Below are 15,913 nucleotides of genomic sequence, written 5' to 3' on the forward strand. Positions count from 1 at the left end.
ACGCCGGCCGCCTCACCGCACACCGCGCATGCGCCACCGACCCCCCTCCAGCACCACGGCGGGCCCCGCGCATGCGCCACCGACGCCCTCCATCACCGCGGCGGGCCCCGCGCACGCGCCCGTCCCCACCCCGCTCGCGCGCCCCCGGGTGTCGTCACTTCCGGCGGGGAACCGGAAGGCCTTCGGAGGGGATAGGCGGCGCTGGGAGTCAAGGAGACGGGGAGGAGGAGGAGGAGGAGGAAGAAAAAGAAGAAGAAGAAGAAGAAGAAGAAGATGGTCCCCAGATACAACCGGAAGGCGGCCCCCCCTTGCCTGGAGCTGTGAGTCCGGCCTGGCCCACCGGGGGCCCGACATGGCCCGTCATCCTGTCAGTCAGCCTTCCTTCAGTCAGTCACTCAGTCACTCATTGAATGACGTATTTATTGAACACCTCCTCCACGAGGCCTTCCCAGACTGAGCCCCCTCATTCATTCATTCATTCATTCAGTTGTATTTATTGAGCACTTACTGTGTGCAGAACACCGGACTAAGCGCTTGGGAAGGACAAGTGGGCAACATCTAGAGCCGGTCCCTACCCAACAGCGGGCTCACAGGTTAGAAGGGGGAGACAGACAACAAAACACATTAACATAATAAAATAAATAGAATAAATACGTACAAATTAAATAAATAAATAGAGTAATAAATATGTACAAACATATATGCATATATACCAGTGCTGTGGGGATAGGAGTCAGTCAAAGCAGTCATTCATTCAATCGTATTTATTGAATACCTCCTCCAGGAGGCCTTCCCAGACTGAGCCCCCTCATTCATTCATTCATTCAATCGTATTTATTGAGCACTTACTGTGTGCAGAGCACTGGACCAAGAGCTTGGGAAGAACAAGTCGGCAACATCTAGAGCCGGTCCCTACCCAACAGCAGGCTCACAGGTTAGAAGGGGGAGACAGACAACAAAACACGTTAACAAAATAAAATAAATAGAATAAATATGTACAAATAAAATAGAGTAATAAATATGTACAAACATATATGCATATATACTGCTGCTGTGGGGAGAGGAGTCAGTCAAAGTAGTCAGTCATTCCATTCATTCCTTCAATCGTACTTATTGAACCACCTCCTCCAGGAGGCCTTCCCAGACTGAGCCCCCTCATTCATTCATTCAATTGTATTTATTGAGCACTTACTGTGTGCAGAACACTGGACTAAGCGCTTGGGAAGGACAAGTTGGCAACATCTAGAGACGGTCCCTACCCAACAGCGGGCTCACAGTCTAGAAGGGGGAGACAGACAACAAAACATATTAATAAAACAAAATAAATAGAATAAATATGGACAAATAAATGGAGTAATAAATATGTACAAACATATATACAGGTGCTGTGGGGAGAGGAGTCAGTCAAAGCAGTCAGTCATTCATTCAATTCATTCATTCAATCGTATTTATTGAATACCTCCTCCAGGAGGCCTTCCCAGACTGAGCCCCCTCATTCATTCATTCACTCATTCAATCATATTTATTGAGCACTTACTGTGTGCAGAGCACTGGACTAAGCGCTTGGGAAGTACAAGTTGGCAACATCTAGAGATGGTCCCTACCCAACAGTGGGCTCACAGTCTAGAAGGGGGAAACAGAGAACAAAACAAAACGTATTAACAAAATAAAATAAATAGAATAGATATGTACAAGCAAAATAAATAAATAAATAGAGTAATAAATGTGAACAAACATATATACATATATACAGGTGCCGTGGGGAGAGGAGTCAGTCAAAGCAGTCAGTCATTCATTCAATTCATTCATTCAATCATATTTATTGAATACCTCCTCCAGGAGGCCTTCCCAGACTGAGCCCCCTCCCTTCCTTTCCCCCTCCCCATCCCCCTGCCTTACCTCCTTCCCCTCCCCACAGCACCTGCATATGTGTATATATGTTTGTACAGTTTTATTACTCTATTTATTTTACTTGTACATATTTATTATATTTATTTTATTTTGTTAATATGTTTTGTTGTCTATCTCCCCCTTCTAGACTGTGAGCCCGCTGTTGGGTAGGGACCGTCTCTAGCTCTGCACACAGTAAGTGCTCAATAAATGCAATTGAATGAATGAATGAATAAATATGATTGAATGAATGAATGAATTTATTGAGCACTTACTGTGGGCAGAGCACTGTACTAAGCGCTTGGGAAGTACAAGTTGGCAACATCTAAAGACGGTCCCTACCCAACAGCGGGCTCACGGTCAAGAAGGGGGAGACGGACAACAAAACAAAACATATTAACAAAATAAAATAAATAGAATAGTAAATATGTACAAGTAAAATAGAGTAATAAATATGTACAAACATATATACAGATGCTGTGGGGAGGGGAAGGAGGTAGGACGGTGGGTTGAGGCGGGGGAGGAACAGAGCACTATACAGTACTGTACTAAGTGCTTGGGAAGTCCAAGTTGGATAGTACAAGTCCAAGTTGGAAGTACAAGTACAGTCGGATTTATTGAGCGCTGACTGCATGCAGAGCAATAATAATAATAATAATGGCATTTATTAATCGCTTACTATGTGCAAAGCACGGTGCTAAGCGCTGGGGAGGTTACAAGGTGATCAGGTTGTCCCACGGGGGACTCACAGTCTTCATCCCCATTTTTACAGACGAGGTCACTGAGGCCCAGAGAAGTGAAGTGACTCGCCCAAAGTCGCACAGCTTACAATTGGTGGAGCCGGGATTCGAACCCAGGACCTCTGACTCCAAAACCCAGGCTCTTTCCACTGAGCCACGCTGCTTCTACTGGACTAAGCGCTTGGGAAGTCCAAGTCGGCAATATATAGAGACGGTCCCTACCCAACAGCGGGCTCACAGTCTAGAAGGGGGAGACACACAACAACACAAAACATGTAGACAGGTGACAAAACATGTAGACAGGTGGTCATTCATTCAATAATAATAATAATGATGGAAATTGTTAATAATGATATTAATAATGATGGTATTTGTTAAGCGCTTACTATGTGCCAAACACTTTTCTAAGTGCTGGGGTAGATACAAGGCAATCAGGTTGTCCCACGTGAGGCTCACAGCCTTCATCCCCATTTGACAGACGAGGTCACTGAAGCACAGAGAAGTGAAATGACTTGCCCAAGGTCACACAACTGACAAGTGGTGGAGCTGGGATTCGAACCCATGACCTCTGACTCCAAAGCCCGGGCTCTTTCCACTGAGCCACACTGCTTCTCTGCATTCATTCATTCATTCAATAATAGTAATAATGATGGTATTTGTTAAGCACTTACTATGTGCCAAGCACTGTTCTAAGTGTTGGGGTAGATACAAGGCAATCAGGTCGCCCCACGTGGGGCTCACAGTCTTCATCTCCATTTTACAGATGGGGGAACTGAGGCACAGAGAAGTGAAGTGACTTGCCCAAGGTCACACAGCAGACAAGTGGCGGAGCCGGGATTCGAACCCACGACCTCTGACTCCCAAGCCCGGGCTCTTTCCGCTGAGCCACGCTGCTTCTCATGGACCAAGAGCCTGGGCTTGGGAGTCAGAGGTCATGGGTTCTAATCCCGGCTCATTCATTCATTCAGTCGTAGGTTTTGAGCGTTGTGTGCAGAGCACTGGACTAAACGCTTGGGAAGTACAGGTGGGCAGCATACAGAGACGGTCCCTACCCAACAACAGGCTCACAGTTTAGAAGGCATGTCTGCTGTGTGACCTTGGGCAACTCACTTCACTTCTCTGAGCCTCAGTTTCCTCATCTGTAAAATGGGGATGGAGACTGTGAGCCCCCTGTGGGACAACCTGATCACCTTGTATCCCCCCGCAGCGGTTAGAGCAGTGCTTTGCACATAGTAAGTGCTTAACAAATGCCATTATTATTATTATTACCAAGCACTCTTCTAAGCGCTGGGGTAGATACAAGGTAGTCAGGCTGTATCACATGTGGCTCACAGTCTTCATCCCCATTTTACAGATGAGGTCACTGAGGCCCAGAGAATAATAATAACGATGACATTTGTTAAGCACTTACCACGTGCCGAGCACTGTTCTAACCCTGGAGGGGTTACGTGGTAATCAGGTTGTCCCGCCTGGGGCTCACAGTCTTAATCCCATTTTACAGAGGAGGTAATTGAGGCCCAGAGAAGTGAAGCGACTTGCCCAAAGTCACACAGCTGGCAAGTGGCGGAACCAGGATTAGAACCCACGACCTCTGACTCCCAAGCCGTTACTCTTTCCACTGAGCCATGCTGCCTCTCTAAGAAGAGAAGTGACTTGCCCAAAGTCACCCTGCTGACAGGGGGCGGAGCCGGGATTTGAACCCATGATTCAATTGTGTTTATTGAGCGCTTACTGTGTGCAGAGCACCGGACTAAGCGCTTGGGAAGGACAAATCGGCAACAGATAGAGACGGTCCCGACTCAACAACGGCCTCATTCATTCATTCATTCACATTTATTGAGCGCTTACTGTGTGCGGAGCACCGGACTAAGCGCTTGGGAAGGACAAATCGGCAACAGATAGAGACGGTCCCGACCCAACAACGGCCTCATTCATTCATTCATTCACATTTATTGAGCGCTTACTGTGTGCGGAGCACTGGGCTAAGCGCTTGGGAGAGGACAATTCAGCGCCAAAGAGAGTCGCTCTCTGCCCACAACGGGCTCACTCATATTTATTGAGCGCTTACTGTGTGCGGAGCACTGTCCTAAGTGCTTGGGAGCCCCCTTTCTCCTCTCCTCCTCCCTATCCCCCCCGCCCTACCTCCTTCCCCCTCCCCACAGCACCTGTATAGATGTTTGTACAGATTTATTACTCTATTTATCATCATCATCATCAATCGTATTTATTGAGCGCTTACTATGTGCAGAGCACTGTACTAAGCGCTTGGGAAGTACAAATTGGCAACATATAGAGACGGTCCCTACCCAACAGTGGGCTCACAGTCTAGAAGGGGGAGACGGACAACAAAACATACTAACAAAAGAAAATAGAATAGAATAGATATGGACAAGTAAAATAAATAAATAAAAAGAGTAATAAATCTGTACAAACATATATATATACATATATACAGGTATACAAACATATATATAAGGTATATACAGGTATATAACATATATCATCATCATCAATCGTATTTGTTGAGTGCTTACTATGTGCAGAGAACTGTACTAAGCGCTTGGGAAGTACAAATTGGCAACATATAGAGACGGTCCCTACCCAACAGTGGGCTCACAGTCTAAAAGGGGGAGGCGGAGAACAAAACCAAACATATTAACAAAAGAAAATAAATAGAATAGATACGGACAAGTAAAATAAATAAATAAAAAGAGTAATAAGTCTGTACAAACATATATACACATATATACACATATACAGGCATACAAACATATATATAAGGTATATATATATAAAATATTTATTTTACCTGTACGTGTTTACTATTCTATTTATTTTGTTAATGATGTGCATCTAGCTTTATTTCTATTTATTCTGGTGACCTGACACCTGTCCACATGTTTTGTTTTGTCGTCCGTCTCTCCCTTCTAGACTGTGAGCCCGTTGTTGGGTAGGGACCGTCTCTATATGTTTCCGACTTGTCCTTCCCAAGCGCTTAGTACAGTGCTCTGCACCCAGTAAGCGCTCAGTAAATACGATTGAATGAATGAATGAGTGAATTCAGGGCCAAAGAGAGGCCATCCCTGCCCACAACAGGCTCACGGTCTAGAAGGGGGAGAGAGACAGCAAAACAAGTAGACAGGCATCAATAGCATCAATATAATAAATAGAATTATAGATATGTATGCATCATTAATAAAATAGAGTAATAAATATGTGCAAATATGCACAGGTGCTGTGGGGAGGGGAAGGGGGTAGGGCAGAAGTAGAGAGGGGAGGAGGAGCAGAGGAAAAGGGGGGCTCACTCTGGGAAGGCCTGGCCCCATTGTCCACACCCCACCCCTGCCCCACTACCCTTTATTCAGCCGTTCAGCCAATTGTATTTATTCGGCACTTAGTAATAATATTATTATTATTAATAATAATAATAATAATAATAGTATTTGTTAAGCGCTTATCATGTGCCAAGCACTATTCTGAACGCTGGGGTAGATGCAAGGTAATCAGGTTGTCCTTCGTGGGGCTCACAGTCTTCATCCCCAGTTCACAGGTGACACAACTGAGGCCAGAGAAGTGACATGCCCAAAGTCAGACAGCTGACAAGTAGCGGAGTTGGGATTAGAACCCACGACCTCTGGGTCCCAAGCCCGTGCTCTTTCCACTAAGTCATGCTGCTGCTTACTGGGTGCGGAGCACTGTACTAAGCGCTAGAGAGAGTGCAACACAACCATTCATTCAGCCGTATTTATTGAGCAGTACGGTGTTCGGCACACAGTAAGCGCTGAATACATACTATCGAATGAATGAGTTGTTGTATTGCACTCTCCCTAGGGCTTAGTACAGTGCTCTGCACGCAGTAAGCACTTAATACATATGAACGAACACATGAATTGTATTGCACTCTCCCTAGCGCTTAGTACAGTGCTCTGCACGCAGTAAGCACTTAATACATATAAACGAACGCATGAACTGTATTGCACTCTTCCTAGCCCTTAGTACAGTGCTCTGTGCACAGTAACTGCTTAATAAATATGAATGAATAAATTGTATTGTACTGTCCTTAGTGCTTAGTACAATGCTCTGTACAAAGTGCTCAATAATTAGGAATGAGTGAATGAATCATGTGAGTCTAGACTGATAAGATTTTTTGTGGGTAGGGAACGTGTCTATCAGCTCTGTCTTATTGTACTCTCCCAGTGATTAGTACAGTGCTCTGTACACAGTAAGCGCTCAATGAGCCTGGACACTAAAAATGGCCCCTGAGCGGGTTTTTTTCTAGGGAAATTGGTCCTTGAGTCTCGTGGAAAGCTCAGGTTGTTGTTTTTGGCTTTTCATTTGTCACACTCTCAGCAGGCCCCTTTCTCCCAACCTGCACCTGACAAGCCTCAACCGTACTGTTTTCAGTGCAGATCGAAATAGACCGTATCTTTGAGGAACAGGTTTTAAAAATGTGAAGAATCCGATTTGTTGGGAAGCTGTAGGGAGGTAATAATAATGTTCGTATTTGTTAAGCGCTTACTATGTGCAAAGCACTGTTCTAAGCGCTGGGGGGAATACAAGGAGATGAGGTTGTCCCATGTGGGGTTTACAGTCTTAATCCCCATTTTACAGATGAGGGAACTGAGGCACAGAGAAGTGAAGTGACTTGCCCAAGGTCACACAGCAGACATGTAGGGGAGGCGGGATTCGAACCCATAGCCTCTGACTCCCAAGCCCGCGCTCTTTCCGCGGAGCCACGCTGCTTCTCCGTACCATAGGTACCAATCAATCTGTGGTATTTACTGAGCCCTTACTGTATGCGGAGCGCTGCGCTAAGCATTTCACAACATTGCCAAAATCTACCCTTTCCTGTCCATCCAAACTGTTGTAACCCCGATCCAAGCACTTATATCCTGCCTTGGTTACTGCATTAGCCCCTACGCTGACCTCCCTGCCTCCTAGCTCTCCATTCCAGTCTTCATTTCACTCTGCTACCCGGGACATTTTTCCAAAAACCCATTCCATCCACGCCTCCTCCATCCTCAAGAATCTCCAATGGCTCGGTATCAAATAGAAACTCCTTGCCATCGGCTGTGAATTAATAATATTCGTCCAGGGCTTACTATACACCAGGCACTGTACTCAGCGCAGGAGTGGATACACAGTCCCTGTCCCACATGGGGCTTCCAGTCTCAATCCCCATTTTGCAGATGAGAACATCCCAGTCCACACCCTCGGCTCCTATAACACGAACATGCTCACTGTACCCCCATCTCATTTATCTCCCTGCTGTCCCCTTGCCCGTTTCCTTCCTGGAGCTCCCTTTCGCATTATATCTCACAGACAGTAACTCCCCTTACCTTCAAAGGCCCATTCAAATCACACATCCCTCCCCTCCACCCTTTCTATATTACCTCTGCACTTGGAGCCGTACAATTTAGATACTTGATATTCACCCCATCCTCAATCCCACAGTATTTACATGCATACTCATAATTCATTTAAGACTGTGAGCTCCTCGTGGGCAGGGATTGTGTCTACCAACTCTGTTGCATTGTACTCTCCCGAGTTTAAAGTACAGTGGTCTGCACTTGGTAAGCAATCAATAAATACGACTGACTGATTGGAAAGATAGTAATCCTAAAAGTATTTAAGTGCTTACGGTGTGTAGAGCATTGTTCTAAACTCTTGGGAGTTAATATGTAGGTGGGAATTACACACGGGCCCTGTCTTTCAAGGTGCTCACAGTCTAAGAGAGTAAAGTACAATAGAGGTGTCAGACACAATACCTGCCTCCAAGGAGCTTACAGTCTATCTGGGGAGACAGACATTAGAATAAATTACAGATAGGGGAAATGGCAGAGAATAAGGATATGTATTTAAGCGCTTTCTGGGTGCACACCCAGTGCATAGATGACACCGAGTGGAGAGTAGGGTGAGGAAATGAGGATTTAAGTCAGGGAAGACTCAAAACGGTTCAGAGTGATTTCCACCAACCACGTGTCGTGTCTTATTTCCCCTAGGCAAGGACTAACCAAAAATGCTCTAGAACGTCACCCTCTTCCAGATCACCTGGAGGAAATTTCCCCTGTCAGTGACAGCGATGGAAAAGACTCAAGTTATCAGAGGTTTGTGCTTAGAATTAATGGTAAAGGTTCTACTTTGGTTGTGTCGATATTAAAATTCTGAGTTTTCTATGTGCTGCCCTATTTAAGTGCCTTGTTCTTGTGACGTTGTCTCTAAATTAAGTTATTCTCAAATTTCCAATAGTTTCTAATGCTATCGTATTTACACTCTTCACCCTTGAAAATAAAAATGGTGTTTGTTAAGCGCTTACTGTGGGCCAAGCACGGTGTTAAGTGTTTTGGGTAGATACAAGGGAATCAGGTCAGACACTTTCCCTGCCCCATGTGGGACTCCAGATAATAATAATAATAATGAGCGCATTTGTTAAGCGCTTACTATGTGCAAAGCACTGTTCTAAGCGCTGGAGGGGATACAAGATGATCAGGTTGTCCCACGTGGGGCTCACAGTCAGTCCCCATTTTATAGATGAGGTAACTGAGGCTCAGAGAAGTTAAGTGACTTGCCCAAGGTCACACAGCAGACGTGGTGGAGCTGGGATTCGAACCCATGACCTCTGACTCCAAAGCCCGTGCTCTTTCCACTGAGCCACGCTGCTTCTCTGATCAAAGAGGTAGGGAGAGCAGATATATATTCCCCATCTAACAGATGAGGTAACTGAGGCCAAAAGAGTTTGTGACTTGCCGCGCTTAGTACAGTGCTCTGCCCACAGTAAGCGCTCAATAAATACGATTGAATGAACACAGCAGGCCATTGGCCAAGCTGGGACTGGAACCTGGGTCTCTTGATTCCCGGGTAGCAGAAAGAGTATTACGAGAGTACAATACACATTGCTTACATTCAGTAAACATCTTAGTTCTCAGTGATCTGATCTAAAAGAAGGAAGAAATGGCAAAGATACTTTGAAGTATCCGGTAAGTAAAAATAAGGCTTGGCCTCATATGGGCTGTGGGAGAGGCAGTCCTGGGGGAATTCTCATCTCCAGGAAGAGGCAGCCCCGGGTGGATAAGCCTAGAGGGGACCCTCGTGGTAGATTGTGGGTGTCAAAGATTGTGAGAAGGTTGGAGGGACAGAATATTGCTGTCTGGTAGTAATCCAGAGTGGGTACTTCCATCGTGCGTAATAGAAAAGTGGACTACAGTTCGTAGAAACATGGACACAATTCCGTCTGAGAAAATCTGATCAAGTTTCCTCCCTCCCCATCCTAATTATTCGTTTAGCGAGTTTGAAATCACGCAAGAATCGCCTTTTACGTCAGCCGACGCTGGGAATTTGAGGTCTGCCATTCAGAGTCATACGGGCACGGGGATCTCCACCGAAGGCAGCTCGGACTTCTCCTGGGGATATGGTGTGAGTCGAACAGAGACGATTTGTCGGGGTGATTTAAAGTTTACAGTTTACCACCGGGAAGCAGGATTCACCAAACTGAACCTTAAAAACAAAATCCGTCTTTCCATTTTCTTGTAAATGCCCAAATTACCTGAAACAGAAGGAATCTGTAGCCATAGTCGTGATTAGAATATTTACAGAGGAATGTACCTGCATCCAGGTCACCACCTCTGAGTTCTCTGATTGGTGCCAAGGTAGTTCCTGGCAAAGATTGTTTGGGAGGGATGGGCCATGGGATGAGCAGAAGCCAGAGTAGGAGCAAGGGGAAGAGAGAAGGCAGTGCAATCAATTATATTTATTGAGTGCTTACTGTGTGCAGAGCACTGTATTAAGTGCTTGGGAAAGGACAATAATAATAACTAAGGTATTTGTTAAGCACTTACTATATGCCATGCACTGTTCTATGCACCGGAATAGAGGCAAGGTAATCGGGTTGGACACAGTCCCCGTCCCACATAGGCCTCACTGTCTTAATCCCCATTTTACAGATGAGGGAACTGAGGCCCAGCGAAGTTAAGTGACTTGCCTAAGGTCACACAGCAGTCATTCATTCATTCAGTCGTATTTATTGAGCGCTTACTGTGTGCAGAGCACTGTGCTAAGCGCTTGGAAAGTACAAGTTGGCAACATATAGAGACGGCCCCTACCCAACAGTGGGGTCACGGTCTAGAAGGGCGAGACAGACAACAAAACAAAACGTGTAGACAGGTATCAAAGTCCTCAGAACAAATAGAATTAAAGCTATATGCACATCATTAACAAAATAAATAGAATAGTAGATATAATAAACAGAGTAATAAGTCTGTACAAATATATATACAAGTGCTGTGGGGAGGGGAAGTAGGTAGGGCGGGGGGATGGCGAGGAGGAGAGGAAAAAGGGGGCTCAGTCTGGGAAGGCCTCTTGGAGGAGGTGAGCTCTCAGTAGGGCTTTGAAGGGAGGAAGAGAGCTAGCTTGGCGGATGGGCAGAGGGAGGGCATTCCAGGCCATGGGGAGGATGTGGGCCGGGGGTCGACGGCGGGACAGGCGAGAACGAGGTACAGTGAGGAGGTTAGCGGCAGAGGAGCGGAGGGTGCGGGCTGGGCTGGAGAAGGAGAGAAGGGAGGTGAGGTAGAAGGGGGCGAGGTGATGGACAGCCTTGAAGCCCAGGGTGAGGAGTTTTTGCTTGATGCATAGGTTGACAGGCAGCCACTAGAGATTTTTGAGGAGGGGAGTAACAGGCCCAGAGCGTTTCTGCACAAGGATGATCCCGGCAGCAACGTGAAGTATAGACTGAAGTGGGGAGAGACAGGCGGAGGGGAGATCAGAGAGGAGGCTGATGCAGTAGTCCAGTCGGGATAAAATGAGAGGTAAGACAAGCGGCAGAGCCGGGATTAGAACCCATGACCTCCTGCCATCCAGGCCCGTGCTCTATCCACTAGGTCATGCTACTTCTCCAATAATAATGATAAATAATAGATTTGGTAGACCTGCACCTTGCCCACAATGGGGAAGAAGAGGAAGGAGCAGAGGAGGCAGGAGAGGTGGAGCATGAGAAGCTGAAATCCTCGGTATAGGCGGGCTTGAAAAGAGTTGAAGAGTTGGCCCCTTGGGAGTAGTAGTAATAATACTTTTTAATGAGCACTCATTGAGTGTTGAGCACTGTACTAAGTGCTGGGAAAGAGTGTGAAGGTGGTTAGTATGTTTGGTTTTGTTCTCTGTCTCCCCCTTTTAGACTGTGAACCCACTGTTGGGTAGGGACCGTCTCCATATGTTGCCAACTTGTTCTTCCCAAGCGCTTAGTCCAGTGCTCTGCACGCAGTAAGCGCTCAATAAATACGATTGATGATGGTTAGACTCGGCCCTATCCCTTCAGTGCCAGATTGCGTGGGAGTAAGGACACTGGCTGAAACTGCACTGGGCAGAGAAGCAGCAGCGGGAGATGGGGCCCGGCAAGGCAGAGACTGGATAGCTTGGTTACTTTGTTATGTTCAAGCGCTTAGTACAGTGCTCTGCACATAGTAAGCGCTCAATAAATACGATTGATGATGATGATGATGATGATGTTTGAAGTGAATCCGCAGATCTCGAGTGCTGTATTTCTTTCTCAGTCTTTATAGGTCACCAGGTCAATTAGACTCTTTCTTGATTTATTGTTAGGGAAATTAAGCTGCAGTTGCTTAGGGACTTGGCCGAGGTAACTCCAGGCAATGGCAGAATTTCCTCTGTTTCCCCTCTCCTCTTCAAATGAGATTCAGACTAATAAATTCCATTTCTCTCTTGTCACCGGAGCCAGATAAATAGTTGACTGTTGAATAGCGCGAAGCTTGCTCCGGAAGAGAGAACTGAAATGCGGCCATTATCAAGTTGTTTTCTATTTCCAGTAGAACTCACGAATCCAGTCAGGGTTGAAAGAAGGCTCCCATTAGGAAACCTGATAGGTTTAGAATCGTTTTTTTCCACTATTGTTATTTTTGAAGTTCGACAGTCTTATTTTCTACAAGTGAATCGTCTTCAGCTGGAAGACGCATCTTAGCTGATTAAGGCATTGTGAATATTTTTACTTATTTCTCACCAGAAGAGAGGCAGTCTGAGGAATTTGGGCGTGCACTATCGCCGAAGGAAATATGTCAGAATTTTAGATTCATTGCATGATTTTAAAATGGTTTTTTTCCAAAACCTGGGGCCTTTAAACAGAGTTCTCCAACCTCCCACTCTTGTTTTCTGGATAATTTTCTTTCTTAGGAGCTGGATAGAAATGCCACTGAACGAGTCCAGTTGATGTTCAGGGATATTGATGAGCTCTTGTACGAGCAGAAACTAAGCACGCATGCGAAGGGACTCCAGGAAGAGTGCCAACAATGGACCTCCAGCTTTCCTCATCTCAGGTATCCAGGGGGTGGAGAGGCTTATAAATTTATGATCGGATGATTATAAGTGGGTGTTTCCCAAAGGTGGTGTTTCAGTAGTGAACATGCATGTCGAATTTTGGTGTTTTTGATCGTAATAGTTTTGATTGTATTACTTTGCTTCTCTCAATGAAGGATTCTGGGTAAGCTGATACTCACTCCGTGTGACGGTTCTGAATTATATCCCAGATTCCCTTCAGTTCCTTCAGCTTCCCAGGAAATCGCCTGTTCCCAAAGGCTTCTACTTGGAAGTATCCAGGCCCAGTCATTGGAAGGCCTCCATTCTGTTAAAAACTACTGCCAAATGTGGGATTTTACTTTTTTCAGATATCTTGGTCTCCAGTTTTCATAACTCATGGGTTGTTTTTTTCGTCACTGTTTACTTATTAACTTCTTTTGGACAATACCAAATTGAGAAGTCAGCCAAGGGGGGAGAGTGTTCCTCAGCCTCTTTCCCGGTGACTCTTTTGGGCAAATTAGGCACCTCTCCCCATAAACAAAAATTTTAAGGTCCAGGTGGCTTAGTCTGACTGAATGTTCTGGAAGCGAGACACAGAAGATGGTTTCAGTTCTTAGCTTATCCCGGGACAGGACTTGGACCTGTGTGGAACTGAAATGTGTTTGTAAATTTGAGTGCGCATTTTATGAGCTTTTTCTCTGACTTCCAGAAAGCTCTTTCTACTGGCTCAGGACCAACAACAGTCTGCTTTAATAAGAGAAAGGCAGCACTTTTCTAAAGCAGCCAAATTTGGAAAAGCCCTCTCCTCTCTATGTCCTCCTGACTTCATATTTTTGACGATAAGAAGAAACTAAAGACTCCTTTGGCTGACCTACCCAAGCTTAAAAAAATATGCGTTGAAAAGTATCTGCTGCACTCTCTTCCCCGCTCTCCCCGTTTTTGATCACTCTTAGTATTAGATTGTGACTTCTATGTAGCATATTGACATTTAGTCTTAAAGCTTTCAGTAGTGAACCTGCTTGTCAAATGTTGGTTTTTTTGATTGTAAGACTTTTGAGCGTATTACTTTGCTTCTCTCATGTGAAGGATTCTGGGCAAGCAGATAGTCACTCCGTGTGAAGGTTATGGATTATATCCCGGATCCCCTTCTGTTACTTCAACTTCCCAGGAGATCAACTTTCCCCAAGAAAGAGATTCTACTGTGTAAGTTTTAGATCATCTTGTTTGAACCTCCAGAGCTCGGTCTCGCTTCTCTTTCCCATGGGCCAGCCATTTGGGAAATTCAAGTTAGACAATGAAAATGATTTTGAATAATAATATAAATGCACCGGCATATTGTTCCCTGTGATAAGAGGACAATAAGGTCATGATAAGGTCGTGTTTGCTGTTATTTTGGGAGGAAGGAAACAAGGTACAAGCTTGGTTGAATTCATTCATTTGTATTTATTGCACACTTACCATGTACAGAGCACTGCACTAAGTGCTTGGGAGAGTACAATATAAAATTAAACAGACACATTCCCTGCCCTCAATGAGCTTTTGGACAGTACCAAACTGAGGAATCAGCCAAGGAGAAGAGTGTTCCTCAGCCTCTTTCCCGGTGACTCCACTAAGCGTGGCTTAGTGGAAAGAGCCCGGGCTTGGGAGCCAGAGGACATGGGTTCTAATCCTGGCTCTGCCACTTGTTTGCTGTGTGACTTTGGGCAAGCCACTAAACTTCTCTGGGCCTCAGTTACCTCATCTGTCAAATGGGGATTAAGAACGTGAGCCCCACGTGGGACAACCTGATTACCTTGTATCTACCCCAGCGCTTAGAACAGTGCTTGGCACATAGTAAACATTTAACAAATGCCATAATTATTAATTATTATTATTGTTGTTAGAGAGGGAGACAGATATTAATAGAAATCATCATCATCATCATCAATCGTATTTATTGAGCGCTTACTGTGTGCAGAGCACTGTACTAAACGCTTGGGAAGGACATGTTGGCAACATCTAGAGACAGTCCCTACCCAACAGTGGGCTCACAGTCTAAAAGGGGGAGACAGAGAACAAAACCGAACATACTAACAAAATAAAATAGAATAGATATGTACAAGTAAAATAAATAGAGTAATAAATATGTACAAACATATATACATATATACAGGTGCTGTGGGGAAGGGAAGGAGGTAAGATGGGGATGGAGAGGGGACGAGTGGGAGAGGAAGGAAGGGGCTCAGTCTGGGAAGGCCTCCTGGAGGAGGTGAGCTCTCAGTAATAAATAATTTACAGAAATAAATAAATTACGGATGTGTGTGTAAGTGCTGTGGGGCTGGGAAGGGAGATGAATAAAGGGAGCAAGTCGGTGCAATGCAGAAGGGAGTGGGAGAAGAGGAAAGGAGGGCTTAATCAGGGAAGGCCTCTTGGAGATAGAGATTTGCCCTCAATAAGGCTTTGAAGTGGGGGTGAGAAGATCAGTATTACTTATAATAATGATAATTTTGGTATTTATTAAGCACCTACTGTGTGCCAAGCACTGTTCTAAGCACTGGGGGAGATACAAGGTAATCAGGTTGTCCCACATAGGGCCCACAGTCTTAATCCCCATTTTCCAGATGAGGTACCTGAGGCCCAGAGAAGTGAAGTGACTTGCCCAAAATCACACAGCTGACAAGTGGCAGAGCTGGGATTAGAACCCATGACCTCTGACTCCCAAGCACGCGCTCTTTCCACTGAGCCACGGACGAGTGAAGTGTGCGGCGGGCTGGGTTGTGGTAGGAGAGTAGTGAGGTAAGGTTGGAGGGGCAAGGTGATTGAGTACTTTAAAGCCAATGGTGAGGAATTTTTGTTAATATTCGGTATGAATTTGGCATGGTGCCAAAGAAAGCGAGTACCTAAAGGGAGTGTTTTCTTGGATTCTAGACTAAAGGTGCCTCCTAAGTGTGCCAGTGGAGAAAGATTTGGATAGGCAGTGGCCCAGTATTCTCAATTTTGCGCTC

At 45.4% G+C, this 15,913-nt stretch overlaps 1 protein-coding gene across 4 annotated transcripts in view; it reads left to right on the forward strand.

Annotated features, from left to right (window-relative positions):
* The first annotated feature begins 205 nt into the window (after window positions 1–205).
* Window positions 206–15,913, forward strand: part of FAM149B1 (family with sequence similarity 149 member B1) — a 43,977-nt gene continuing 28,269 nt past the window's right edge. For 3 of the 4 annotated variants that reach the window (XM_038744388.1, XM_038744390.1, XM_038744389.1), the window contains exons 1-5: window positions 206–320; window positions 8,633–8,737; window positions 9,914–10,043; window positions 12,807–12,949; window positions 14,016–14,132. In XM_038744388.1, coding sequence (XP_038600316.1) covers window positions 274–320; window positions 8,633–8,737; window positions 9,914–10,043; window positions 12,807–12,949; window positions 14,016–14,132 — 542 coding nt within the window. In that variant the 5' untranslated portion in view covers window positions 206–273. Of the gene's footprint in view, window positions 321–8,632; window positions 8,738–9,913; window positions 10,044–12,806; window positions 12,950–14,015; window positions 14,133–15,913 lie in introns of those variants that run through there. The other variant, XM_038744391.1, reaches the window with a different exon arrangement.

This window comes from Tachyglossus aculeatus, chromosome 3 (assembly GCF_015852505.1).
Source record: "Tachyglossus aculeatus isolate mTacAcu1 chromosome 3, mTacAcu1.pri, whole genome shotgun sequence".
Taxonomy (NCBI): domain Eukaryota; kingdom Metazoa; phylum Chordata; class Mammalia; order Monotremata; family Tachyglossidae; genus Tachyglossus; species Tachyglossus aculeatus.